Here is a 26,298-nt window from a genome sequence, read left to right as displayed (position 1 = left end):
ATATATGGGGAGTTTTTAGAACTGTGACTGTAGAAATTCTTGGTTTACTGACCAAATTTAACTAAAAAAACTTTTTTTGATAATTGTTCTAATAATTGACATTTCTTGTGAAATTAGACCAACTTTTCAAGGACCCAGCTTTTTAACCTCCTGAGACCCGAACTCTTTCATGCCATGCATTTTTAATTTTTCTTTGCTATTTGGGCTGATTGGGACCTGATGAAAGTAAAAACAAAGAATTACCTGATTTTTTGGGGGGGGATTTTTGTTTCTGAGAAAAATGAGATCCACATATGAGGACATTCGTTTTAAATTTCAATAGAACAGTGGTAGTATACTCTCCTCGTAAGTGGATATCATGCCCTTGTAGAGGTTAATTTGTATTTTGGTCTAGATAATCCAAAACGTGATGTCCGCATATGTGGACACCAGGTCCCAGGAGGCCCTTGGGCAAATTCAGCAGTTTTAGTTTTCTGGTTTGGCTACTGGTTGGATAAAGTAGCATTGTGGTGGTGTTAGTTTAAGTTCTAAGACTGTTGCTTCTGAACCATTAACATAATTAACAGAGAATAAAATGCATGTTTGCTGTGCTTCTTTTATGTGAATGCAACATTGATAGTAAGATATAAAACTCAAGGGGCCTGTTTATCGAGTGATTTTAGTTTCAGTTCTTTAAGCACAGTTTCCTAAATACACTTACAGTTAACAATTTCAGTGCAAAACCTAACTTTTACAGTGTTCTTTGTGTGAAGTCTGTGAATATTTCTTTCAACACTAGGAGGCATACGTCAGTTACAAATCTTAAAATGCCTCTAGAAGATGTCCAGTCACCTCTGTACTGATAGTCTGGCTCCACCCTGGCTTCCTTGTTGTGTGCGAGTCATTCCTGTCAAGTTTCTGTTTTGATTAACCAAAGCAAAGATGTGGATCCTTCAAAACTTGCTGTTCACCCTTTGTAGTAAGTCGCTTAAATAGCTACAGAAGAATAACAAATCTGTTATTGGGAATGTTATTATACATGATTTTCGACATGACAAAACAAATAATTATTACATTTTTATACTGTCTTTACTTTACAGTCGCTCTGAGGTGTGTGATCAGTGCAGTAGGGGTGATCCATGTGACTGGATATATGGGGAGTGAGGTTAAAGTTTCCTGCTTCTATGGCCAGGGTTATGAGTCTTATGAGAAGTATCTGTGTAAGAGCAACTGTGGTAACGATGATGTTCTTATTAAAACATCAGAATCAAGGAAAAACAAATATGTTATCCATGATGACAAAACAGCACGAATCTTCACAACGACCATCTTTGATCTTCGTTCTGTGGATGCTGGCAAATACTGGTGTGGGGTGAGCAAATTTGGAAAAGATATCTACACTGAAGTCGAGCTGAAATTAATGCCAGGTAAATACATTCTTCTCAAAATGTATTTTATAATGAAGTAAAATAATTAAGATGATGTTAAAGACAATCAAGTTTGTGTTTCCAGTGATTACAAGGTGACATAAAATGTAAATATAAGGTGTAAAGGATTATTTCCTTTATCTTTTTGACAGACAGCTGCTGTGACACTGATTAAATCACACAAACTCTGGGTCTCAGGCAATCTTGTTGCAGCAAGCTAAATATAAAACATCCTCTCTCTATTCTGTGGCTGTACAACATTTTCTGATTCTATTTATAATTTTGACAGACAGCTGCTGTGACAATATGACCAAGCTTGAAAGCTATGAGGGATATTCTGAGTCTATCAGTTGTCCGTACGAGTCTCAGTACCAGAACAATTTGAAGTACATGTGCAGAGGAAATCAGCGCTCCACATGTCGTCGGCAGGCACTAATCACCTCTCATAGCAGACAACATGGACGATTCAGACTCGATGATGACAAAATCTCAGGAAAATTCACAGTGACCATTAACAGTTTGACCAAAAGTGATTCAGGATCATACCTCTGTGGTGTCCAAAGAAACTCGGACCTGGATGTTTTCTCTGCTGTTGAGCTGGAAGTCAAAGGTGAGAGGTCATAGTTATATGTCATTAATTCAGCCAAAATGAAACACTGTTTTCTGTAAAAGTCTCTTTAATAAAGTTGAATGTGATTCTTAAATACTTGGAGGAAAGTACACAAAGATTCAGCTGTCAGTAGTTAAGTTGAACAGTTGTGTATATGACAGCAAAATTAATGTCTTTGTTTGCACCCAACTTGTTAACCATGGACTGCAGTTTTTAATTCAATTGTCTGACGTGATGAAATAGTACAGCAGCCAACTGGTTTCACACTAAATGCAAGAAATCTGCCAAAAATGGAACTGCTGAGAACACTGCGTACTAAGGCAGACACATCACTTCCCACAGTATGCATCCATGTTGATAGGGCCTCTTCTAGACTCTCAGTGATTGCATTTTTTTCACAGATTATAAAGTAGTTTTTGACTTTCTTTCATATAAAACTGATGATCAAAGTACTATTGACCTGCAAGTTCTTTAACAGCTTTTATATCTGTCTATCCACCCACCCATCTATAAATCGATCTTTATATAAGCATAACTAAGCATATCTTGCTTTATCCAACACAGCCCCTAACACATTTTTTAATAGTGTATTTAGTGCTAAAAGCTAACCCCAGGTGTTTATATAGGGGGTTATCATTTATACAATAGAAGACAAAAAGATATGCACTACCTTTTTTATACTTTCTATGTTATATATGTCATTTTTTCTCTTTATGCCAGTGAAATACTTTGAAATTTACATAGGCTATATGAGGCTTTATGAGTAACAGAAAGAGTGAGTGTCGGAGCCACAATCCACAATGAAACACAGAGCATCCGGGAAATCTTGAGACAAGCTGCTCCAAGAATGCCTCAGGAAGCCGAATACAGATGATGATGAGCCACAGAAAGAGGAACTGTCATGGATAACCAAACCACATGGGATGCACCATCAACAGATAGAGGAAGTGGCTGATATCAGGACATCCTACCAAAAAGGCTGGCTTAAAGGAAAACACAAGAGACTCTGAACAAGGAGCAGAAGACCACAACTAAGATAAATCAGAATCCCACCAGAGCACGACATCAAGAAGAAGGAGGACAAGATAACTGTGAAGTACCAGGGGCAGAAGGAACAAGTAGACCAGTGAAAGGAGGTAAAATCCAAAGTGATCCAGTGGTAATTGTACAACAGCTTCAAGCACAGCTTAATAAAGGTCGCAGCAAGTCTCAGTTTCATCTGTGAAAGGAAGACTTTGAGCTACAGGTTTGACAGGATGAGTTGCAACAAGAAAGCCATTGCTAAGAGTAAGACAAAGAGGCTTGTCTGGGCCATGAAACACCGCCATTGGACTACTGAATACTGGAAGGAGGTATTATGGACTGAGGAATCTAAATTAGAAATCTTCAGTTCATCGCGCAGGATTTTTGTATGCCGTCAAGAAGGCGAAAGGATGGTTCCACAATGTGAGAGGCACCCTGAACCAAAACTGCTAGCACAGCATTCTGCAGCACCATGCAATACCCTCTGGTATGCATCTATTTCAGAGTGCAATCAGACATTAAAGTGCATAATTATTTTATAAAAAACTGGAAAAATTGGGGTGTTCTAAAACTTCTAAAACTGAGCCGTAGTGTATATATAACATTTGTAATTTTTTTTCAGATGTTTTGGATGGGTTTGGAGCAGAGATAAGTGTCTGGTTTGAACAAATATGTGAATGAATTCGTCCCAACTTAAAGTTTTCTGTGATTATCTCTTTTTCAGACCATTCTCTATAAACTCTAGAGGTAGTGTTTTCCAACTGACCCGTCAGGCTCCAACAGTCATAAAATGTTCAACTGAGCACTGAGTTTCTGACATGTGATTGGCTTATTAGACTTATATCTTCATGAGCAGTTGAACAAGTGTGCCTTACAGAGAGGCTGACAAGTGCATATTGGTCTGTTGATGTGGTTCATGGTTACAATGTGGGTAATTCCCCTGGGATTAAACACAAGTAAAGTCAATGTGCTCGTAAGTGTCAAAACAGCTGTGTAAGCGTGCACCTGTGATCAACAGTTGTGCTGAAATGCCAGTAACTGAAAATGAACTTTCTATTCTGTTTTTAATTGGTTTCTATTTTTCAGAAGCGGTGCTCTACGCAGCCTACGCTGTTGTCCCTGTGGTTTTACTAATATGTGTCCTGGTTATTATTTATAAGTACAAATGTTACAATGTGAGAGGTATGCTATAGTTTATATTTACACACATATTCAGACTCTACACTCAAATGTGCATGCAGAAAGAGCTGAAAAATTTCTTAAACTGTATTTTCAGCAACTAAAGCTGTCATGAGCAGAAATACACCCAAAGCAGATGATGTGATAGATGCAGAAGAAGGTGGAGTAAGTCCAAAGCCTATATGTGTATAATACACACACACACACACACACACACACACACACGATTATTGATTAAACTGAGACATTGACCAGCTAACTGGTTATCAGTCTGCTTTGGTTTGGATTTAAACTTGTTATCTCAGGGACGCTTGTGGACAGAAGGAGTTTTTAAAACTAAAAATGATTTAGTGATGAAAAGAAATGTTATAGAGTGGTGTCGACTACTGTGATGTTTAGAACAGAAAAGTGAAAAATTTAAGAGAAGAGCTCACTCAGCTGGTTTTATGCTTCTTTAGTATAATGTGACATTAATTGGAAATTAATGGATTTTATAGTCGTGCTATGATGTGTGGAAGTCATCCAGTTTTAGAACTTGTAGCTACTTTAACCTCTTAAGACCCAAACTCTTCCACGACATGCATTTTTAATTTCTCCTTGATATTTGGGCATGTTGAGGCCCAATTAATGTAAAAACAAAGAATTACTACATTTTTTTAACCTTTTTTTTTTAAAGAAAAATAAGAGCCACATATGAGGATATTTTTTTTTTAAATTTTGATAGAACAGTAGCAGTATAATGTCCTCGTAAGTAGAAATCAGGCCCATGTTGAGCAAAATTGAGTATTCTGGTCTAAATAACCCAAAATGTGATGTCCACATATGTGGACGCCAGGTCCTAGGAGGTTAAATCAGCTTCTGTGGTTCGGTCAGTATCTGTCATATGTAAAACATCTGCATTTAAAACATTTTTATTATATTTCTTGTAATAAAAGTTGTCACTACATATATTATATGAGCCTATGTATACTCATATACTGCAACCAGGGTCTCTGCAGCATATGTGGTTCCCTAGCCTCTAACTATCTTTGTTGATTCTTTAGATTTATGGAAATCAAGAATTTGTGGTGACCTTCAAACAGCAAAGCGCCTTGAACCACTTTGATGATCCAGGCGGAGATGAACCAGATTACGAAAACGTTACAACTGAAGAACGCTACTGCAATGAAAATTACCATAAAGCTCACAGAAGATAAATATGTACATATGTGCTTAAACTGTGGGTCTCAATTGTATGCAGATCCTGTTTGATTCATCCTTAACACGAGGTGCTCACCAAAGTACCGCTGTTGTTCAACATTGTCACTGTCTTACAAAGTCAAAGTCAAAGTCAACTTTATTTGTCAATTCTGCCACATGTACAGGACATACGGAGAATAGAAATTTCGTTACTCTCAAACCCTAGATGAAATAGCAAATGAACATTTAAATAAGAGAGTGATTAAAAAATGCAAATAAAATAATTAAAAAGTAAAAATTTAAATAAATAAATACAATACAAATTAACAAGAAAGCTATGCAATATACAATATACAATATTCAGGTAAGGGTAAATGACATTGAGTGTAAACCAGGCAGAGTAGTGCAAATAGGCAAATAGTGCAAATGGAGATTTAGTAATGTACGGTAAGAGATAGTATAACAACAAAGTCTTATGAGGTAATGGCAGTCCAATGCTCCACAAAGTGACTGGTAACTGGTGCAAGCCAGTGAGTGAGTCAGAGTGTGTGTGTGTGTGTGTGTGTGTGTGTGTGTGTGTGTGTGTGTGTGTGTGTGTGTGTGTGTGTGTGTGTGTGTGTGTGTGTATGTGACAGAGTTCAGTGAGACCATAGAGGAGAAGAGGCAGAATCGGGAGGGAGTTAAGCTTCCTGACAGCCTGATGGATGAAGCTGTCCTTCAGTCTGCTGGTCCTGGCTGGAGACTCTGCAGTCTCCTCCCTGACGGCAGCAGCTTGAAGAAGCTTTGCATTGGGTGCGTGGGATCAGCCGCTATGCAAAGGGCTTTTTTAGTGAGACGGGTGCTGTAAATGTCCTGGAGGGAGGGGAGAGAGACACCAATGATCCTCTCTGCAGCTCTCACTATGCGTTGGAGGGTTCTATGACAGGACGCATTGCAGGCTCCAAACCACACAGTGATGCAGCTCGACAGGATGCTCTCGATGGTGCCTCTGTAGAAAGTGTACATGATGGGGGCTGGTGCTCCTGCTCTTCTTAGTTTGCGGAGAAAAAAGAGACGCTGCTGTGATTTCTTGGCCAGTGCTGTGGTGTTGTACGTCCAGGAAAGATCCTCTGTGATGTGCACACCCAAGAACTTGGTGCTGCTCACTCTCTCCACAGACGCTCCGTCAATGGTCAGAGGAGCATGTTGGGTGTGCATTCTCCTGAAGTCCACAACAATCTCCTTCGTCTTCTCCACATTCAGAGAGAGATTGTTGTCAGCACACCACGTGGCCAGGCGTCTCACCTCACTTCTGTAGTCGGTCTCATCCCTGTTGCTAATGAGACCCACCACCGTTGTGTCGTCCGCAAACTTGATGAAGAGCAAAGAAAGTATTCAGCTCGTTCAGCAGGGGGATAGTGCTATCACAGGTCTGTGGTGGGGGCTTGTAATCTGTGATGGTCTGAATGCCCCGCCACAGGCTCCGTGAGTCTCTGCTGTCTTTGAAGTGATGAGATATTTTCCTGGAGTACTGTCTCTTAGCCTCTCTGATGCCACGGGAAAGGTTGGCCCTAGCTGTCCTCAGGCTCGCCTCGTCTCCATCTCTGAAGGCAACATCCGATCCCTACTTCATTAATATCATGAAAAACATCCTGTGAATATTCATAGATTAAATTACAGATAAAAGCAAACGGGCTGTGTCAGTCAGAGGGAACATGTTTTGCAGGTGGGTTTTACTGCTTCTCCTTAAAGTATAATGTACTGATAAGACTTCTGTATTTTAACTAAAATAGTGAATGAATACTTTTTTTTCAACCAAGCAAGTGTGAATATTTTTTTCACTGATGGACATCATGTCACGGTCCATGGTCCGCCTTTTTTATTTTGGGCTTCCTCATGGTTTTTACACTGTAGTGTGTTTTTCTCACTGTGTCTAGCTCCCTAGCCCTTTTGTATTTTCTGAGTCCAGTTTTAGGTTTTGTAATGTGGCTTCCCTGTGTTCTGTATTTCCTGTTTTACTTTGATAGTCCCTGTTCTGTGTGTAGTGTGTCTGGTTTTGCTCTCCCTTGTCTTGTCAGCCCTGATTTGACCCAGCTGTGTTTCCCTCCTGTCTCTTATCCCCTGATTGCTCCCTCTGTGTATTTTAGGACGGTGTTTCTCTGTGTCAGTGTTGCATCGTTAATGTCTGCTCACCCTCATTCCCCACTCTGTTTTCCGTCTGCCAATTTAGTTTAGTCACTTTACCAGTTTTGCTAGTTTTCAAAATTTGTTGAAGAAAACCGTCCATTGAGCAGTTTAAGAGTTTTCACTAAACCCATTTTCTGAAACTGGTCTCTGGGCAGGCATTTAAGCCGTACAACCATTTATGACTTTTAGTAAACTGAAAGTGAAATAAAAAAAAAGGAAAAAGCAAAACTCTTTCAGTATTGCTGCTTAGTGTGTCACACTGAGCCCTCTGCTGGCACTGTTTCAGTGTAACACTGAATACAGTAATTATGCTGCAGTATTCGAAATAAGCATCACTCATTCATATTGAATGCGTAAAAAATATAAATGACTGTAGTGGTAAGTATTTCAGGGTATCCAGATATTAAAATTGAAATAAAATTATATCACAGTGTCTTTGCATAAATTCTGGATGGTTCAACATGCTGTTTAAAGGCTACAGGAACAGTTTCCTAAGAACAAACCTACTGTGGTCTGTCTTTGTGATTGTTACTTTGATAGACAGGGTCATGCAATCACTCATGAAATAATCTCATCCAATTTTTTTTCTTCTTTTTTAAAGTTTTTTTTTTTTAACATATGCAATATTTGATATCTAACTCCTCACAGCATCCTCCATAATAATCAGCTAGCTCACGCCCTTCACAATGAATCCAACTCCTATTCTTCAGCTCCACACTCTGAGAGAAAAGCTCTCACTCCTTGCAGTTGCACAACTCCATGTTTTTCTTTAGCTGCTGAGTATCTTGTTCTTGTGTCTGAGTCATAATTTTCTGAGGCTGAGTCAATGCTGGTTCCTCAGACACAGGGTGGTTAAACACAGAAGTTCATGTAATGTTTTGACAGCAAAGCCTAGCAATACTTCTTTCACCACTAGATGGCATATATCAACAATTTTATAAATTTTTAAATTCTTTTATGAGAAGGGCCACCCAAGAATGCTCCATCCCTGCTGTTCTGACAGTCTGTCTTTGCATTTGGCTTTAACGTTTGCATGACATAAAATACCTCTAATGTGAGTGGGCGTTAAGGTGTCTGGGAAGGGATCTCAAAACTGGATGGCAGACAGTTGGTGTCGTAAACCACCGCCTCTGTTCAAAGATGGTCGCTCACAGTGGACATAAATTGCTTCTTTTACTCCTCTTTCAAACCATCTGTCTTCTCTGTCCAAAATGTGAACACTGGCATCCTCAAAAGAGTGACCTTTGTCCTTTAGATGCAGATGGACCTTGTCTTGTCCCGTGGAGGTGGCTCTTCTATGTTGTGCCATATGTTTATGAAGTGGCTGTTTGGTCTCTTCAATGTAGAGGTCTGGGCATTCCTCGCTATATTATACAGCATACACCACATTATTAAGTTTGTGTTTAGGAGTTTTGTCTTTGGGCTGAACCAGTTTCTGTCTGAGTGTGTTGCTGGGTCTGAAGTAAACTGGGATGTCGTGCTTGGAGAAGACTCTCGTGAGTTTTTCTGATACACAGGCCACATAGGGGATGACAATGTTGTTGTGTTTGTCTTTCTTATCCTCCCTAGATGGTGTCTGATCTTCTTTCCCGTGCATCTTTGCTGACTTGATGAAAGCCAATTAGCATAACTGCATGTTTTGAGAGCTTCTTTTACATGTGTGTGTTCTTTCTCTTTCTCTTCAGGCTTTCCAAGCTCCTTAGACTGTTGTTTATAATACAACAACAGTATACAGGGAGTGCAGAATTATTAGGCAAGTTGTATTTTTGAGGAATAATTTTATTATTGAACAACATCCATGTTCTCAATGAACCCAAAAAAACTCATTAATATCAAAGCTGAATGTTTTTGGAAGTAGTTTTTAGTTTGTTTTTAGTTTTAGCTATTTTAGGGGGATATCTGTGTGTGCAGGTGACTATTACTGTGGATAATTATTAGGCAACTTAACAAAAAACAAATATATACCCATTTCAATTATTTATTTTTACCAGTGACACCAATATAACATCTCCACATTCACAAATATACATTTCTGACATTCAAAAACAAAACAAAAACAAATCAGCGACCAATATAGCCACCTTTCTTTGCAAGGACACTCAAAAGCCTGCCATCCATGGATTCTGTCAGTGTTTTGATCTGTTCACCATCAACATTGCGTGCAGCAGCAACCACAGCCTCCCAGACACTGTTCAGAGAGGTGTACTGTTTTCCCTCCTTGTAAATCTCACATTTGATGATGGACCACAGGTTCTCAATGGGGTTCAGATCAGGTGAACAAGGAGGCCATGTCATTAGTTTTTCTTCTTTTATACCCTTTCTTGCCAGCCACGCTGTGGAGTACTTGGACGCGTGTGATGGAGCATTGTCCTGCATGAAAATCATGTTTTTCTTGAAGGATGCAGACTTCTTCCTGTACCACTGCTTGAAGAAGGTGTCTTCCAGAAACTGGCAGTAGGACTGGGAGTTGAGCTTGACTCCATCCTCAACCCGAAAAGGCCCCACAAGCTCATCTTTGATGATACCAGCCCAAACCAGTACTCCACCTCCACCTTGCTGGCGTCTGAGTCGGACTGTAGCTCTCTGCCTTTACCAATCCAGCCACGGGCCCATCCATCTGGCCCATCAAGACTCACTCTCATTTCATCAGTCCATAAAACCTTAGAAAAACCAGTCTTGAGATATTTCTTGGCCCAGTCTTGACGTTTCAGCTTGTGTGTCTTGTTCAGTGGTGGTCGTCTTTCAGCCTTTCTTACCTTGGCCATGTCTCTGAGTATTGCACACCTTGTGCTTTTGGGCACTCCAGTGATGTTGCAGCTCTGAAATATGGCCAAACTGGTGGCAAGTGGCATCTTGGCAACTGCACGCTTGACTTTTCTCAGTTCATGGGCAGTTATTTTGCGCCTTGGTTTTTCCACACGCTTCTTGCGATCCTGTTGACTATTTTGAATGAAACGCTTGATTGTTCGATGATCACGCTTCAGAAGCTTTGCAATTTTGAGACTGCTGCATCCCTCTGCAAGATATCTCACTATTTTTGACTTTTCTGAGCCTGTCAAGTCCTTCTTTTGACCCATTTTGCCAAAGGAAAGGACGTTGCCTAATAATAACACCTGATATAGGGTGTTGATGTCATTAGACCACACCCCTTCTCATTACAGAGATGCACATCACCTAATATGCTTAATTGGTAGTAGGCTTTCGAGCCTATACAGCATGCATGAAGAGGATGATGTGGACAAAATACTCATTTGCCTAATAATTCTGCACTCCCTGTAATCTTACATGTCAGTAGACAGAGCTGGCTGTCATCCCAGAAGTTAAAGTCTAAGTGTCGAAGCAAACTCTCGCACTGTCATGTTTTGGCAAAAAGCAGACCCAAAGAGCAGATTCAAATAATGTCTGGCAGGTTTAAAGTGTTTCTGTTTGACTTGTTTGTGGTTTGAAAGCAGTTTGTGGTAGAATTCACCATCATTACAAACTGGCATATGGGAACTCTGTTAGAGAGGAGACAAAGGATTAATTGGAGTTCATGACGAAGACAGTGATTAATAGTCTTACTTTTGTTAGGAGTGAGAGGAGCCTCGGAGGTAGTTATTGCACATGTAAGTCCTTCCTATGAGAGATTACAGAAAGCTGGTGTTAGAGCTGGTAAGTAGAACTGAAGGTTTCCACAGGCAACAGGTTTCCAGATATTCAAGGGTTCTGTGATGGTGTGGAGCAGGTAACTAGGAGAAGTAAGACAAGACTGGGTTAGAACAAGCAGGTACTTGCAAGTAACAGGTAACAGAGATGGCCTAATAGTCACCACATACTAACAACAATCTAGAAGAGAACTGTTGCAACTTCCAGCTTGATATACTCCACGACTAGGCAAGTGTAGGAAGGATTGTTTCATTTGAGAAACTCCACCCAGGAGCGGAGCAGCAGAGAGAAGCCAGCCCAGAAACTCCACCTGAGTTTTAAAGGCAAGGAGAAGTTAACATAAGAACATATTTCCAGCCAGCTGCCCTACAACACTCTCAAATCAAATGGAAAAAATGGCACTGCAGCACATCCGCGGACTTTGGAGTGTCCTCAACCATACATATTGTATGTATGTGTGTGCGTCTCTTGTTTACTTAAGAGCTGTGAGAACTAGTATGTTTGTGCACTATGAAATTATTTTAATATTTGTCAATCATTTGACAATAAAACAAAAAGAAGCAAAATGTTGCATATGTACTGTATGTGCAATACAAATGATCTAAATGTAAGAGTTTAAAAATGTTGTCTAAATGCAGAAGTTAAAGGCTTCAACACTGCCATGACATGCAGGAACTCAAACTGATGTGGTCATACTTTTAGTACATTTCCGTTTAGGTTTCTATTTTTACGGAGCAAAGCAGAGATGTGGAGCTTTCAAAACCTGCTGTTCACCATCTGTGGTAAGTTGTTTAGATGAGTAAATACATAAACAGACCAAAGGTAGATTTAGATTAAATATAAAGATCTGTTTTTGCAGTAACGGGCAGAATACCACACCTTGTCCATCGTGTATACAGCACTAACATTGCTACTGTGAATGCTAACATAACAAATTAAACAGTGAAATATGTGTAATACTTTCTTTGCAGTTGCTCTGAGGTGTTTGATCAATGCAGTCGGGGTGATCCATGTGACTGGATACCTGGAGAGTGAGGTTAATGTCTCCTGCTCCTATGGCCAGGGTTACGAGTCTTATGAGAAGTATCTGTGTAAGAACGACTGTGGCAACAGTGATGTTCTTATTACAACTTCAAAACCAGTGAAAAACAAATACAGGATCCATGAAGACAAAACAGCACGAATCTTCACAACGACCATCTCTGATCTTCATTCTGTGGATGCTGGGAAATACTGGTGTGGAGTGACCAGAACTGGAAAAGATATCTACACTGAAGTCAAGCTTAAATTAGTAAAAGGTAAATAAAGTCTTCTCCAAACAGCAACACACACAGTCACACACACACAAACATACACTTTATAATTGGTTCAGCTGTATTCGTTTTTTTCTTAAGATCTCAATCAGCAAGCTAAATATAAATGATCATATCTGTTCTGTGGCTTTAACACATTTACTGATGCCGTCTGCATTTTCAACAGACAGCTGCTGTGACACTGAGACCAAAGTTCAAAGTTATGAGGGATACTCTAAGTCTGTCAGTTGTCCGTATGAGTCTCAGTACCAGAACAGTCTAAAGTACATCTGCAGAGGAACACGGCCCTCCACATGTCTGCAGCAGGCACTGATCACCTCTGACACCAAACAAAATGGGCGATTCAGACTTGATGATGAAAAAATGTCAGGAAAATTTACAGTGAACATTAGCAGTTTAACCAAAAATGATTCAGGGTCATACCTCTGTGGTGTCCAAAGAAACTCGGACCTGGATGTTTTCTCTGCTGTTGAGCTGGAAGTCAAAGGTGAGAGGTCATTATAATAGTTCATTACACCAATCAAAAGAAAACAGCTTCTTCTAAAAAATGTCTTTAAGAAAGTTTAATATTTTTTGAAACGCAAATAGTTTTTCTTTCCATTTGACAGAGTGGTGCTGTGTCAAGTCAACTAAAATAAATGGTACTGTAGGACATCCACTAACTTTGCAGTGTCCTTATCCTCCACAACATTGGGACAGGAACAGGAAGTTCCTCTGTAAGGGAGAGCAGCTCAACAGCTGCAAAGACATAACCAGTCAAAGCAGGTTTAAACTTGAAGGTAATGGTTCTTCCAGCTCTTTCTCTGTGGTGATCACAAAGTTGGAAGAAGCAGATGCTGGGACATACTGGTGTGGGTCAGACTCAGAGAGGAGGCCTGGAAACTACACCAAGATTCAGCTGTCAGTTGGTGAGATGAATGTGTCTTGTGTACATGAAAATAAAATGGTTAGAGCTGTAAGTTACACCCTTTTCTCAGCCTATCGCATCAATGTTTCATGTCATCGTGTCATCTGCAGTGTGATGACTGCGAACACAGGTGTAAAAATAGGACTGTTGAAAACCTCATTTACCACTGCATACTTACATTTTTGGTGGCTTCAATGTAGACACAGTCTCCTCCAGCCTCGCAGAGCTAATAGATGTTACAGGAAATAATCATACGATGAACTAATTATTATTCTAACAAAATATTCTTTTTTCTCATGAAATATTACTATTTGCATATGTACATATGTACATATGTACATATGTACATATATATATGAGAAAGACAGGCACTGCAACAGCTGACATGACCAGTCAAAGCAGATTCACACTACAAGATAATGTTTCTTCCTGCTCTTTCTCTGTGATGTTCTGTGATGTTCACAAATAGTCACTAATGAACACGTTTAGATGAAAATAAAAATAAATAGTTGTACCACTTTTTATATGTAAAACAGATTACGAGACATACACTGTAATTTTGATAAGACTTCAATTTAAAATTAAAATTTAAATCATTGTCATATGTTTCTTTAAATAAGCCATAGATGTTGAATATTCCACATGACTCATGGCATTCAGTGGACACTGACACTGAGGGGCACCTCAATGACAACTACATATACATTTAAGTTTGTGTAATATACTACGATATTTCTAATTAGTGCTATTTAGAATAGAATAGAATAGAATAGCCCTTGTCATTGTACATGTGTAGCGATCTTTTTGCATTTATTAGAGCTGTTTTGTTATATTTTGTAACTTTGTATTATTTTGTTTAATATAGTTACAGTTAAAGTTCTTACTGTCTTGAAACAATTGTGACCACATAATTTCCTCTAAGATTAATACAATATTGTGATTCTGCTTCTTGTATTAAAATAAAGTCGCTAATGGCAGTAAGAGTATTGTTCTCCAACAGTCTTTCTCCAGCACACCAGCACTGTACCTTCCACAGTCGAAATGCCTGGAAAAACTTCAACACAAATTACCGGTAAACCTGTTAAAGATGTCTTTCAGTATGAACTGCTGTTGATTAATATGTACCTACTCCAAAAGTAATGTTTAATTTTTGGAATGGAGTGAATGTAAGTCATTCAAAATGATCCTGAGAGTCAAAAACAGCTGTAGGTGAGCACACCAGAAATAAAATAATTATGATAAAATGTAAAAATATTGATAAAAAGAAAATATGAGCCCACAGTTCTGCATTTATGTAGTTGAAAGTGTAATGTTTCTTTTTTGTTTCCTGCTTTTCAGATGCAGGACACTATGTGGGTTACACTGTTCCTCCCCTGCTGCTGCTACTGATATGCGTCTTTGCAGTTATAGTTTATAAGTGCAAACATCAGAAAGCAAAAGGTACATTTTGGATTCACTGGCATGCAAAAATGTACTCAAATGTGCATCTGTAAAGAGCATAACCATGTTTTACGCTTTGTGTTTTCAGAAGATGAAACTGTCATGAACAGAAATGCACAGAACGAAGATGCTTTAGAGGAAGTGATGCATGTGGCAGAAAATAAAGTAAGAAAACTAAAGTTCAAAGACTTAATAGTGTGCTGTAGCTATAACAAGCCTTATTATACCAAACTGGGCAACACAACTAACTGTACATATTATTTATTAATACAATTTGCACTTTTCTCTTACATTTTACTGTTTTTAATTTTTACTTTCTTTATTTTTATCACTGTTATTCCAAGCAACGTCCATAACATCATCATGTGTTGTTCATTGTTTGAATAGATTTATGAAAGTCAAGACGTTGTGATATACTCAAATAAGGAGACGTCCGAACGGCAGAGTGCCGGTAATGACTGTGAAGATTTAGGTGAAGATGAACCAGACTTAGAGAATGTCACAACTGAAGAAATCTACTGTAATGGAAATTTCCATAATGCCAATTGAAGATAAACATTGTGTGCATTTGAGGTCAGTCTTTGGCTCTCACCTGTATGGAGATCATCCTGTTTAATTTGTCTTTAACATTAACAGTTACACAGCTAATCTTTTCTGAAACTGTGGGAAACCTCAAATGCAAATGACTAACATCAATGTAACGTAAATTAATCTGCAAATTAAACTAAAATTTTAGTCATTCTTGTCTGTTTTTGCCCCATTTAAACATAAACAGTCACAAGTCAAGTTATTTTTATGATACGTTTATATTTGTTGCAATTAAACATTTCTGACAAAGGCAGTTAATTGATATGATTTTACAGATAAAAGGAAATACAGTGTTTATTCTAATTCCATACATTGGATGGAACCATCCGATGTATGTAACAGTGTAGCAGTTGTCACCCATGACGTACTTACATCGATATAAATAAATAAGCATATCTATGAAAATATTTCAACAGTGGAACTTTAGTGTAATCACAGTACTGTCATGCAAATCTTGGATTTATAATTAGTTTTAGTCTTTTTTTATATTATTGGTTTAAATTTTTGCACTTTTATAGAGTAATGCTGTGCGCCTGTGCCTTTAACTTTGTTGTTAACTCTGTACTATTTATATTCTTTATCCTGCGGCTGTAATATAATAATTTTCCTTGTTAAATCAATCAAGGGTATTAACGTTAAAAGCCCTGCTTATGCGAAGGCTGTGCAAACTTCTTTCACCACTTGGTGGCATATGTCAGCTACTTTTTGGGGAAAATGTATCTGAATATCAGGAACAGGACCACACTTCCACACATGCTCCATCCGAGTCTCTGTCTATAAATGACCCCTTCCCAGCACTACAAGCTGTTTATTCTTTTTTAATTCATTCAGTTATCATTAGTACATGGGAATCTGCCCGGCCTGAGTCACCACTGCAGCCTCAACTCTGCTCAAGCCATCTGCTACTAAAAATGAGGGTCTGGTCCCTGCTAGTGAAACAAATGTTAAAATGCCTTTGAAGGAAGGGCCAGAGGTGGCATAAATACAGACATTCTGCACTTAAGTAGAAATACAGGTACTAGTCTTTAGAATACTCCAGTAAAGGTTGAAGCACTGATTCAACTTCTTTACTCGAGTATAAGTGAAAAGTACAGGCTCCGAAATGTACTCAAAGTAAAAAAAGTAAAACGTTCTTTAGAGGATGTTTCTACCAACTATGTTTGTACAAACCTTGATGAACTTTGTGCTATATTAAAATAATAAAGACAGTAAAATGTTATTACATGAATAAAATTCAAAGTTTTAAGGGAATTTGGGGTAAAGGAAGTGAAACTGTAAATGTTCCATTGGTGACCCTTCCAGTAAATCTGCCCAGCATTAAGGCAATGAACCTTTAACTAAGGCTGACAAACAAGAAATGGTGAAAGAGAAAACTGAGAAACAACAATAACAACAGTGAGAAGGAGCCACCCTACTTGTGACCAGCCAAAAATTGCACAGTCAGAACGATGGTTCCTCCATTCACTTCTTTAATTTTTTAGCAAAAATGTTTACCAGACTTAAGTTATTGACTTTGTTCTAACACCTGTTTTTGAGGCCGCAAAGCTACATTCTGTAGAGTCAAGGTGGAAAACTGAGGAGCAGGGAAAGAGAAAACCGGCAAAGCAGCGTGCCACCGGCAGTCTGTCCAGGTTCTGCCACAAGCCATTAAAACAAATGCCCCATGTTCATACAGGGTTAAGTGGTGTAACAGGGAACTCTAGTTCTTGTCCGGTCAAAGTTTTTTCCCTGCGTCAGGAGGATGGGATGGCTCGTCAGATGATTTGACTTTTCATAAAACTGAGAAGAAGAGTTTGGTAGCTGAAAAGTGATGCGTCTTTTGAATGTCACAATTGTTGGTATTTTTATTATCATGATCAATATTGTAGTTTTATTTATTGATTAGTGTTATGTATTCAGTTTGGTACATTTTGAAAGTGTTAAGGTTTATATGGCAGCATGGACAAAGCAACTCTCGGGGCCAGCTAGGACACAAGTGGCACGGGACCTGCTAGCACGGTCTCTCGCGGCTGGGACACGTAGGCTCAGGTGGTGTTGCGTCCTCACGCCCAGGTGCTGACGCGGCACTGGAGGTGGTGGTGAACCCATGCAGGGATGTTAACTGGTGATAGTCACAGTTTAACATGGGCAGCTTCCTCAAGCTTCCTAGAACAAAACATTCTCACATTATTTTGTGCAAAATAAGCAAACGTGTCATTGTAGAGCACGTGGAGCTGATTAGTGATCAAGAGAAATGCAGAAAGAGGAGTTTCACATTTGCAGTTTATGCAGATACATAGGTGTCAATAACATCTGATAGCAATGCGAAATATGCTGATACAAAAAATTGTTAATAAAGTTTATTTTTAAAGAAGGCCTGTACCACAATGCAGGATTATGGCTCATACAGGTAACTTTGGTGTTACATGGGTTTTGTATTGCCATGGTAACTAATGCTCAAAGCCTTTTAAGCAAATCCTGTATAGTATACAAATCTGGGCCAATTTTAATGCAATGAAAAATTTTTGAATATCGATCAATCATTGTCCTGCTTTCTCATATTAGATTGTAGTGCCTCTATGTGACAGGATAACAAAACCCTGCGTTAAATTTAACAACTGAATTAAAAATACATTTTCAGATTAAACCTCAGACATGATGCGTACACTCAGTTAATCAGAGAAAAGCCTTTTCTTCCTTACCGGCTTAACAATTTTCACATAAAAAAAGAGTAAAGAGTATAAAAGAACGTGACCTAAATGCAGAAGTTAAAGGTTTTGGCATTGCCATGACATTCAGGAAATCAAACTGTGGGTGTGACATTTTCAGAATATTTCTTGTCAGGTTTCTATTTCTACAAAGCAAAGCAAAGATGGGGATCCTTCAAAACCTGCTATTCACCATCTGCAGTAAGTCATTTAAATGAGTAGATAGTAAACAGATGAAGACCAAACGTAGATGTAGATTAATCTGTAAATACGTTTCGGTAGTGCAGAGCAGAACACAATGCCTTCTGTTGATCTCAGCCCTTTGTTTATGCAGCAGTAACAATGCTATTATAAATGTTGATGTGACAAAATAAACAATATTTTTTTATACTGTCTTTTCTTTACAGTCGCTCTGAGATGTGTGACCAGTGCAGTAGGGGTGATCCATGTGACTGGATATGTGGGGAGAGAGGTTAACGTTTCCTGCTCCTATGATGAGGGTTATGAGTCTTATGAGAAGTATCTGTGTAAGAACGACTGTGGCGACAGTGATGTTCTTGTTACAACATCGGAATCAAGGAAAAATAAATACAGGATCAATGATGACAAAACAGCACGAATCTTCACAACAACCATCTCTGATCTTCATTCTGAGGATGCTGGGAAATACTGGTGTGGGGTGACCAGAAATGGAAAAGATATCTACACTGAAGTCGAGCTGAAGTTAGCGCAAGGTGAATAAAATAATTCTTCTCAAAATGTAGTTATTTGAATTCAAGTCAAAATCATATATAAGAGACATTTGTGACTGTAAAGGGTAAAAGGTGACAACAGATAAAAACGTAACTGGCAAAAGATTATTTATTTTTTCTGTTGTAAATATGACCTGATAATACTGATGCGATAGATGGTTCAGTTTGGTTGATTTTTTCTTAACATCCCATACAGAAAATCTCGTTGCAGCAACCTAAATATAATCATCATATCTGTTCTGTGGCTGTAACACATTTTCTGATGCCGTCTGCATTTTCAACAGACAGCTGCTGTGACACTGTGACCAAAATTGAAAGTTATGAGGGATTCTCTGAGTCCATCGTTTGTCCATACGAGTCTCGGTACCAGAACAACCCGAAGTACATCTGCAGAGGAAATCGGCCCTCCACATGTCGTCAACAGGCACTGATCACCTCTGACAACAAACAAAATGGACGATTCAGACTTGACGATGACAAACTGTTAGGAACATTCACAGTAAACATTAGCAGTTTGACCAAAAATGATTCAGGATCATACCTCTGTGGTGTTAAAAGAAACTCTGAGCTGGATGTTTTCTCTGCTGTTGAGCTGAAGGTCAAAGGTGAGAGGTTATAATAATATTTAATTAAATCAGCTGAAAGGAAACACTTTCCTCTAAAAGAGTCTTTAATAGATTTGAATATTTTTCTCTTTCACTCTCCACAGAGTGGTGCTGTGTCAAGTCAATTAAAATAAAAGGTACTGTAGGACAGCCTCTATCTTTGCAGTGCCCTTATCCTCCACAACATCAGGACAAAGGGAAGTTCCTCTGCAAGGGAGAGCAGCTCAACAGCTGCAAAGACATAACCAATCAAAGCCGGTTCCAACTTGAAGGTAATGGTTCTTTCAGCTCTTTCTCTGTGGTGATCACAAAGTTGGAAGAAGCAGATGCTGGGACATACTGGTGTGGGTCAGACTCAGAGAGGAGGCCTGGAAACTACACCAAGATTCAGCTTTCAGTTGGTGAGATGAAAACATTTAAATGAAAATAAAATTAACAGAATTACATCTTTTTTTCAGTCCACATTAACTGTTTAAACATAGTCTGTGCATGCTGGTTCTATTGTTTGTGGTGTGAATTATTAGAAAACTGCCAAATAAACTGGAGGACTTTGATCAGATTTGGAGGCCACTCATTGAGTACCTGGAAACTATGAACAAATGAGAGCTAGTCTGTGGACTTCACCATTGGTTAAAATAAGCTGATAGCACTCTGGGATAAGGGAAGGGTGTGGGGAGGAAGGTTTTTTTCTTCTTTACTTTTTGTTTTGTTTTTTCTGTTTGTTCGTTCGTTCGTTCGTTCGTTTGTTTTGACCACCCTTTTTGTTACTTTCCACTGTCTTGGTTGTGTGTTTTGTTTTTGTTGTTCTGGTTTGTTTTGGGGTTTTTTGTTTGCTTGTTTGCTTTGCCCCTTTCTTGATGACAAAACTGTAAAAAGGAAGCAACGTCAGCCAATGGGGTGATTTGTAATTGTTATTCGTGCTTCACAATAAAAATATTTGAAGAGAATTTAAAAAAACAAACAAAACATGTGAAGCTGTCTTCTTGCTGGCTTCAGTAGAGACACAGCCTCCCAGAAGTCCTATTTAGCCATATTATTAAAATACCAATACCTAATGTGACAGTAACAAGCAATGTGACAACCAACCCCGGTCTACTGTAGATAAAAAAAAAATAAAAACATGTAAAAATGATTAAAAATAAAAACACGATCACTTTTATATGTATACATTATGAAACACGGGGGTAATTTGTGAAAAGTGTCAGAGTGAGCCAAAATAACTGCAGCTCTACGGTTCTGATGGGGATGGCTGTCAGGACACTGAAACTATTCACACAACTGAAATAAGATTGATGTATTAAAATAAAGTTGCTAAGAGTATTTTTCTCCAACAGTCTTTCTCCAGCACACCAGCACTCTACCTTCTGCAGTGGAAACGCTTGGAAAAATGTCAACACAAATTCCCAGTAATCCTATTAAAAGTACAGTATATACAATAAGTATCTTTCAGTGTGTACTTCTGACGATCAGTGTTGTGAGTTATGGTTATTTTTTGGAAAGTAGTGAATGTAAGTCATACCAAAATGATCCCGAGTGTCACAACTGCTGTGGGTGTGCGCACTAGTAAATCCCAAAAAGTATCCCCTGAGCTCACAGTTCTGTTGTGTGTCCCTGAAAGTGTGAATGTTTCAGGATGTTTATATTTTTATTCCGTTCTGTTTTTTCTTTCTGCTTTTCAGATGCAAGACACTATGTGGTTTACACTGTTCCTCCCCTGCTGCTACTGATGTGTGTTTTTGCATTTATAGTTCATAAGTGCAAACATCAGAAAGTAAAAGGTATATTTTGCATTCACATGCATGCAAAAATGTACTTAAATGTCCATGGAAAAAGAGGATAACCATGTTTTATGCTTTATGTTTTCAGAAGATGAAGTTGTCATGAACAAAAATGCACAAAATGAAGACGCTTTAGAGGAAGTGACAGATGCAGCAAGAAATAACGTAAGAAACCTAAAGTCCAAAACCTTAAGAGTGTCCTCTATATATAACAAGCCTTATTATAAACAAATGGAATAATGCAACAAATTTATTTTATTGTTAGCTGCGATCAGTGCAGTACTGTGCAAAAGTCTTGAGCCACCCCGCAACTTCTGTGTATTTTGCTTCCCAACCAGTGTTGGTCAAGTTACTTGAAAAAAGTAATCAGTAACTAATTACTGGTTACTTCCCCAAAAACGTAATCCCGTTACTTTACTGATTACTTATTTTCAAAAGTAATTAATTAATTAATTACTTAGTTACTTTTTAAAAACATGACAACCTGAACAGGTGATAAATCTTTCAGCCCAATTCTACTTTTTCTGCATAATCCATCATACAAAATGTAATCAAATGGAAAAGTCTCTTTTTAAAACTTGTTTTATTAGTTTTAACCTTTTAACTTTATGCATCAAGCAAAAAATTTAATTATATGCAACATTCTCTGACTGGAAGAAATTAGTTTAACATTTAAACCTATTTTCTGCACATTCCAGCACATTAAAAAAAATATTTTTTTGTGTTTACACTCACTCTTTCAAATAGATGCAAGTAAAACACAGCAGAAAATAAATAAAATAAATAAAGTCAAAGACTCAGCGGTCCTGTTGCTCTATTTTCCCTGTAAAGCAGGAGTAGGGCAGGCGAAGTTTTGCCCTGGTGTAGGTGTACCGCAGCGGTCAGGGGAAGAATCCGCGAGTTTCTCTGTGAATTTCACATTACGTCGTTGCGCACTCGGTGCTTGCTTTGAAGTTTAGGGGGTTTTTTTTCGCTGTTAAAAGAAGTTTTCTTCCCACTCACAAGGACACTAATGTTTTTGTCACTTTTTATGGAATCAAACTCAAAGTAAGGTCAGTACTTCCACGCTTTAAACGCTGCACGCTCATACTCTGTTGTCACGAACGTCGCACTCGCTTACGTCACTGTCATGAGACATGGCAAAAAATCACGGTTTTAGTAACGCAGTAACGCAGCGTGCTTCCGGGAAAGTAACGGTAATCTAATTACCATTTTTGCAATAGTAATCCCTTACTGTACTCGTTACTTGAAAAAAGTAAATGGATTACAGTAACACGTTACTGCCCATCTCTGTTCCCAAGTATCCAGACTTTTGTCATTTTTTAAAGTTCTCCAGAATTTTTTTTGAACACTGGCTGCTTACTTCTTTTCAGTTCGGTTTTTGTGCCTGAGTATTTCAAGAAGAAGAATCTGTTTGTTGAGCCCCCTTGGCCCATTTGCTGCTTAAAAGGCCTCACAAAACATTTTTTTATGTTTAAGCCAAGAACTCACAATGAATTTCAATGTTCAACACAAACGTAGTATAAAATGATGAAGTAATAAAATTTCAAATCGTCATCATTACTATCACATCATAGTATTATGTAATGTATTTGTAACCATTATTGAATACAATGAATCAGAAGCAGGCAATAACTGTTAACATTTATCACGGATAGTGATTGGATTATAATAAACTTTGGTGCTCACCTTGAAATTGGAGGAACTGTATGAGTGAGAGGTGTTCAAAATGTTGGATTATCGTGTGTCAGTTAATGCACACACAGATACACCACACAGACTTTTATTATAATTCCGCTGAAGTCTTCATATTGAGTGTGCATAGATGTGGTTTTACTGTTGTATTCACTGCTGTAGATGACAAGACAATAATCTTAATTTGACAGTGGTGCTAACGTAGGAAAGATATTAACAACACATGATGATGTGTTGTTCATTGGTCTCTGAATAGATTCATGGAAATCAAGAAGTTGTGATGTGTAAGGAGGAGACGTCCAGACAACAGAGATGAACCAAACTATGAAAATAGAAGAAATCTACCTGAATAAAAATGTCCATGAAGCCAATAACAGATAAACAGAACATGCATTTGGGGTCAAACAGTGGATCTCACCTGTATAGAGATTATCCTGTTGAATTTTTCTTTAATGCCAAGAAATCTTAGAATAATCAGCTTTCTCACGGACTCTGTGTTACCATGTGAAATAACTGCTTTTTATGCATATATAGCTTCACTTCTTACTCCTTTGCTGTTGTCTCTATTCTCATGTTTATTGCTTAGTGTTAACAACATAATCTGCACTGATTTTCTCATTCTGTGAAAAGCCTCAAATGTCAAATGTAAACATGAGTGTCAAGTGAATAAATCAGCAAAGAAAAATGAAACTTGGTTGTTTTGCCCTATTTTACCATAAACTGCCACATTTTCAGGGTCTGTGATTTCCAGGTAATTGACTTGAAACAGAGCAAGTAAAAATTACTTCCTTGTGACTGTCAGCAAAACAAAAGAGATGGTTGTTGACTTCAGGATGGAAAAAAACAGCGACTAAAGCCACCACAGGTACTTGCACGGTTACCTGAACAGTAATACTGTGTAAAACAAGGGGATAAGCCCAACTCTGCTTTCTAATGAAACTCTACTTCTCCGTCTTACAGTTATATTATCAACCTATTACCCGGGGCAACTGTGCTCACTAGCCGACTGTACAGGTTGTCAAGACCTGAAAGAGAAGTAATGGAAAAGTACATTAGTGATTCCCTTGCTGCTGAAATCATCTTTGTCCATCTTTGATTAAACTTGTCTCTGCCCAGTAAAAGTTACCCTAGAACATGAAAGGTCAGGAGCCAACAGAGTGGTCAGAACAGGTTTTAGCTGGGAGACATGGAAAACATTCACAGTGTTTTCCATGTCTCCCAGCTAAAACCTGTCCTGACCACTCCGTTGGCTCCTGACCTTTTATTACATGTACTGTATAAGAGGCCCTGACCTGCCTTTTCCTTATGCTCAGATTTTGGCTGGAAAATTCCCTCACACAGAATGGTGAGCTGGCCTTGTGCGGAATGAGCCAGAGGATTGGAAATTTTTTGGAGTGTGTGGAAAGCCTTTGATGAGATTGTGCTCTTGCTACTGTTTTGACCCTTTTGGAGTTCTGTCTATTTCCCTGTAAATAGATGCATTGCCTTCGACTTGGAGTCCTGTGTTTGAATCCTGCTTGCACCTTGATCCCTTGACATTTGGATAATGTAACTTTTTCCACTTTCTCACGATAATATCCCCAATATGTGCCTGTAGTACATGAACTTTTTTTCTTTATTTTGGTGCTGTATCACAAAAATGTTTTATTTCCTTGTGGGATCAATAAAGGATGGGACCTATGCTTAGGCTGCTGCCCCCGCGACCCGGTCTCTGATAAAGCGGATGAAGATGGATGGGATGGATGGGATCAATAAAGTATCACAAGATATCACCACTTTAAAAGTACTGATTATGTGAAGTGTGTGAGTACTTCTTTCACCACTAAGTGGCACAAGTCATCCATTTAAAATTTTTTAAATCGCTTTCATCGGAAGACCAACTAATAATGTCCACTGCCCTCTGTGATGATAGTCTAGGCTTTCCTACTGTGTGTGTAATATTCTAACAATAGTTCATTTTAAGTTTCTGTTTTGATGAACAGAAACCAAGATGTGGAGACTTCCTGCTGATCACACTCTGCAAGAAGTTGTTTAAATGGCTTAAGAAGTAGAGAAGAAGAGAGATGAAAATGAAAAATAAATATAGATTGCGTACATAAATCTATGTGTTTTAGAAGAAAAGAGTAGAAAAAAGCTCCTTCGCCTATGATCACGGTTATGAGTCTTGCATAGAGAAGTATCTATGCAAATGATTGTGATGACAAGTATGCTTGTAATGCAGTATCGTAATCAAGGGGATGGACACAAGCCTTCACAGTATTTTTTATTGCTTAGAATTAATTATCTGCACTGAAATTGTGCAAAACCACAAATTAAATTAAATTAAATTAAAGTAGCAACATAAGTATAAAGTGAGCAAAGTAGCAAAACCACATTCTGAGCACACCTGTTTGACAAAGAGAAGAATAATTGTGACTCTAAACACTGCGACCTCACTCCTATGTAGTAATTTTTTAAGTTTCTGGGATATTCAGTCCCTGTGCCAGCTAGCTTATCCACCACTAAAACATCCACTCAGTCCATCATGCCAACACAGCAACCAGCACCTTAGCAGTCTGAGCTTGAGCCAGTGGGTCCGGTTCCACCAGGATGTGTTGGACCCAGAGGAGCCAGCACCTGGTTTTCCTAGGCACCTAGAACCAGCACTCAAGGCTTCCATGTTGCAGGAGGCCAAGTCTCTTTGATGGCAGGCTTTGAAGGCTTTCTCTTTTGCCAGCCATCTCTGTCACTGGCCTCCAGATCTACTTTGTCTCTCCCACTGGCCTCATGGCTGACCTCCAGACTTCCTTTGTCTGCAGCTACTGGTCTCACCCCTGAGTTTTGCACTGCGGCCTGGGCAGCCTCTTCTAGTTGCCGCGCTGGCCGCCTGAACATTTTGTATTGAAGGACTGAGTATTTCTTGCTGTTTTATTGTGTTTCAAACCTGTGTCTTGTTTTATGGCCAAGGAGAGCTCCAGGACAATTTTTGTTTTGTTTTGTTTCTGGACTCTGGCTTTTCCTTCAGTCCTGCCACTGCACCATGGTAACTTGTGCTCTTAACCTTCAAAGTGGATCTTGCACATAAATCCAAAATGATTTTAACACAATCTAACATTAGCGAATATTTGTTCAGTTATTGTCCTGTTTTATGATATTAGGCTGTAGTGCCCCTCAGTCGAAGGAAAATAAAATGCTATGTTACATTTACCAACTTCATAGGAACTGTTTTTAGTGTAAACCTCAGAATAATACTCACACAAATAATTCACAAGAAAAAAGTCAGTTTATTTACTACCAGTCTAATCAGTCTAAATGACAAGAGTTTCCACATTAAAAATGCAATTGT

At 38.6% G+C, this 26,298-nt stretch overlaps 3 protein-coding genes across 5 annotated transcripts; all 3 read left to right on the top strand.

Moving 5' to 3' along the window:
- The first annotated feature begins 1,698 nt into the window (after window positions 1–1,698).
- LOC145429386 (CMRF35-like molecule 8) lies at window positions 1,699–5,754 on the top strand. The gene is made up of 4 exons (XM_080302758.1): window positions 1,699–2,016; window positions 4,126–4,221; window positions 4,316–4,383; window positions 5,262–5,754. The coding sequence occupies exons 1-4, from the start codon at window positions 1,713–1,715 to the stop codon at window positions 5,412–5,414; spliced, it is 621 nt and encodes a 206-aa protein (XP_080158884.1). The 5' UTR covers window positions 1,699–1,712; the 3' UTR covers window positions 5,415–5,754.
- Window positions 5,755–11,899: 6,145 nt separating this feature from the next.
- LOC145429385 (polymeric immunoglobulin receptor-like) lies at window positions 11,900–15,613 on the top strand. Its single transcript, XM_080302751.1, has 8 exons — window positions 11,900–11,990; window positions 12,180–12,506; window positions 12,688–13,008; window positions 13,130–13,429; window positions 14,429–14,500; window positions 14,767–14,868; window positions 14,957–15,033; window positions 15,256–15,613. Exons 1-8 carry the CDS (start codon window positions 11,954–11,956, stop codon window positions 15,415–15,417), a joined length of 1,398 nt encoding a protein of 465 aa, XP_080158877.1. The 5' UTR covers window positions 11,900–11,953; the 3' UTR covers window positions 15,418–15,613.
- Window positions 15,614–18,225: 2,612 nt separating this feature from the next.
- LOC113023404 (polymeric immunoglobulin receptor-like) lies at window positions 18,226–23,663 on the top strand. 3 transcript variants are annotated; one of them, XM_080302752.1, is made up of 8 exons: window positions 18,226–18,344; window positions 18,551–18,877; window positions 19,180–19,500; window positions 19,605–19,901; window positions 20,835–20,906; window positions 21,180–21,278; window positions 21,367–21,443; window positions 23,230–23,663. In XM_080302752.1, exons 1-8 carry the CDS (start codon window positions 18,308–18,310, stop codon window positions 23,287–23,289), a joined length of 1,290 nt encoding a protein of 429 aa, XP_080158878.1. In that variant the 5' UTR covers window positions 18,226–18,307; the 3' UTR covers window positions 23,290–23,663. The 3 variants fall into 3 exon arrangements, with proteins under 3 accessions (XP_080158878.1, XP_026025191.2, XP_080158879.1); XM_026169406.2 differs by having other exon boundaries at window positions 20,835–20,921; XM_080302753.1 differs by lacking the exon at window positions 20,835–20,906.
- Window positions 23,664–26,298: the final 2,635 nt, after the last annotated feature.

The sequence above is a fragment of the Astatotilapia calliptera genome, chromosome 6 (assembly GCF_964374335.1).
Source record: "Astatotilapia calliptera chromosome 6, fAstCal68.1, whole genome shotgun sequence".
NCBI lineage: Eukaryota > Metazoa > Chordata > Actinopteri > Cichliformes > Cichlidae > Astatotilapia > Astatotilapia calliptera.
Note: the sequence above shows the minus strand (reverse complement) of the source record. Positions and strands in the feature narration are given on the sequence as shown.

Coding starts and splice junctions, on each gene's coding strand:
- LOC145429386 (XM_080302758.1), top strand. CDS start 1,713: ATGACCAAGCTTGAAAGCTATGAGGGATATTCTGAGTCTATCAGTTGT. Junction 2,017..4,125: donor TGTTGAGCTGGAAGTCAAAG/GTGAGAGGTCAT, acceptor TCTATTTTTCAG/AAGCGGTGCTCTACGCAGCC. Junction 4,384..5,261: donor TAGATGCAGAAGAAGGTGGA/GTAAGTCCAAAG, acceptor TTGATTCTTTAG/ATTTATGGAAATCAAGAATT.
- LOC145429385 (XM_080302751.1), top strand. CDS start 11,954: ATGTGGAGCTTTCAAAACCTGCTGTTCACCATCTGTG. Junction 13,430..14,428: donor CAAGATTCAGCTGTCAGTTG/GTGAGATGAATG, acceptor GTTCTCCAACAG/TCTTTCTCCAGCACACCAGC. Junction 15,034..15,255: donor TGCATGTGGCAGAAAATAAA/GTAAGAAAACTA, acceptor TTGTTTGAATAG/ATTTATGAAAGTCAAGACGT.
- LOC113023404 (XM_026169406.2), top strand. CDS start 18,308: ATGGGGATCCTTCAAAACCTGCTATTCACCATCTGCA. Junction 18,345..18,550: donor CCTGCTATTCACCATCTGCA/GTAAGTCATTTA, acceptor TTTTCTTTACAG/TCGCTCTGAGATGTGTGACC. Junction 19,501..19,604: donor TGTTGAGCTGAAGGTCAAAG/GTGAGAGGTTAT, acceptor CACTCTCCACAG/AGTGGTGCTGTGTCAAGTCA.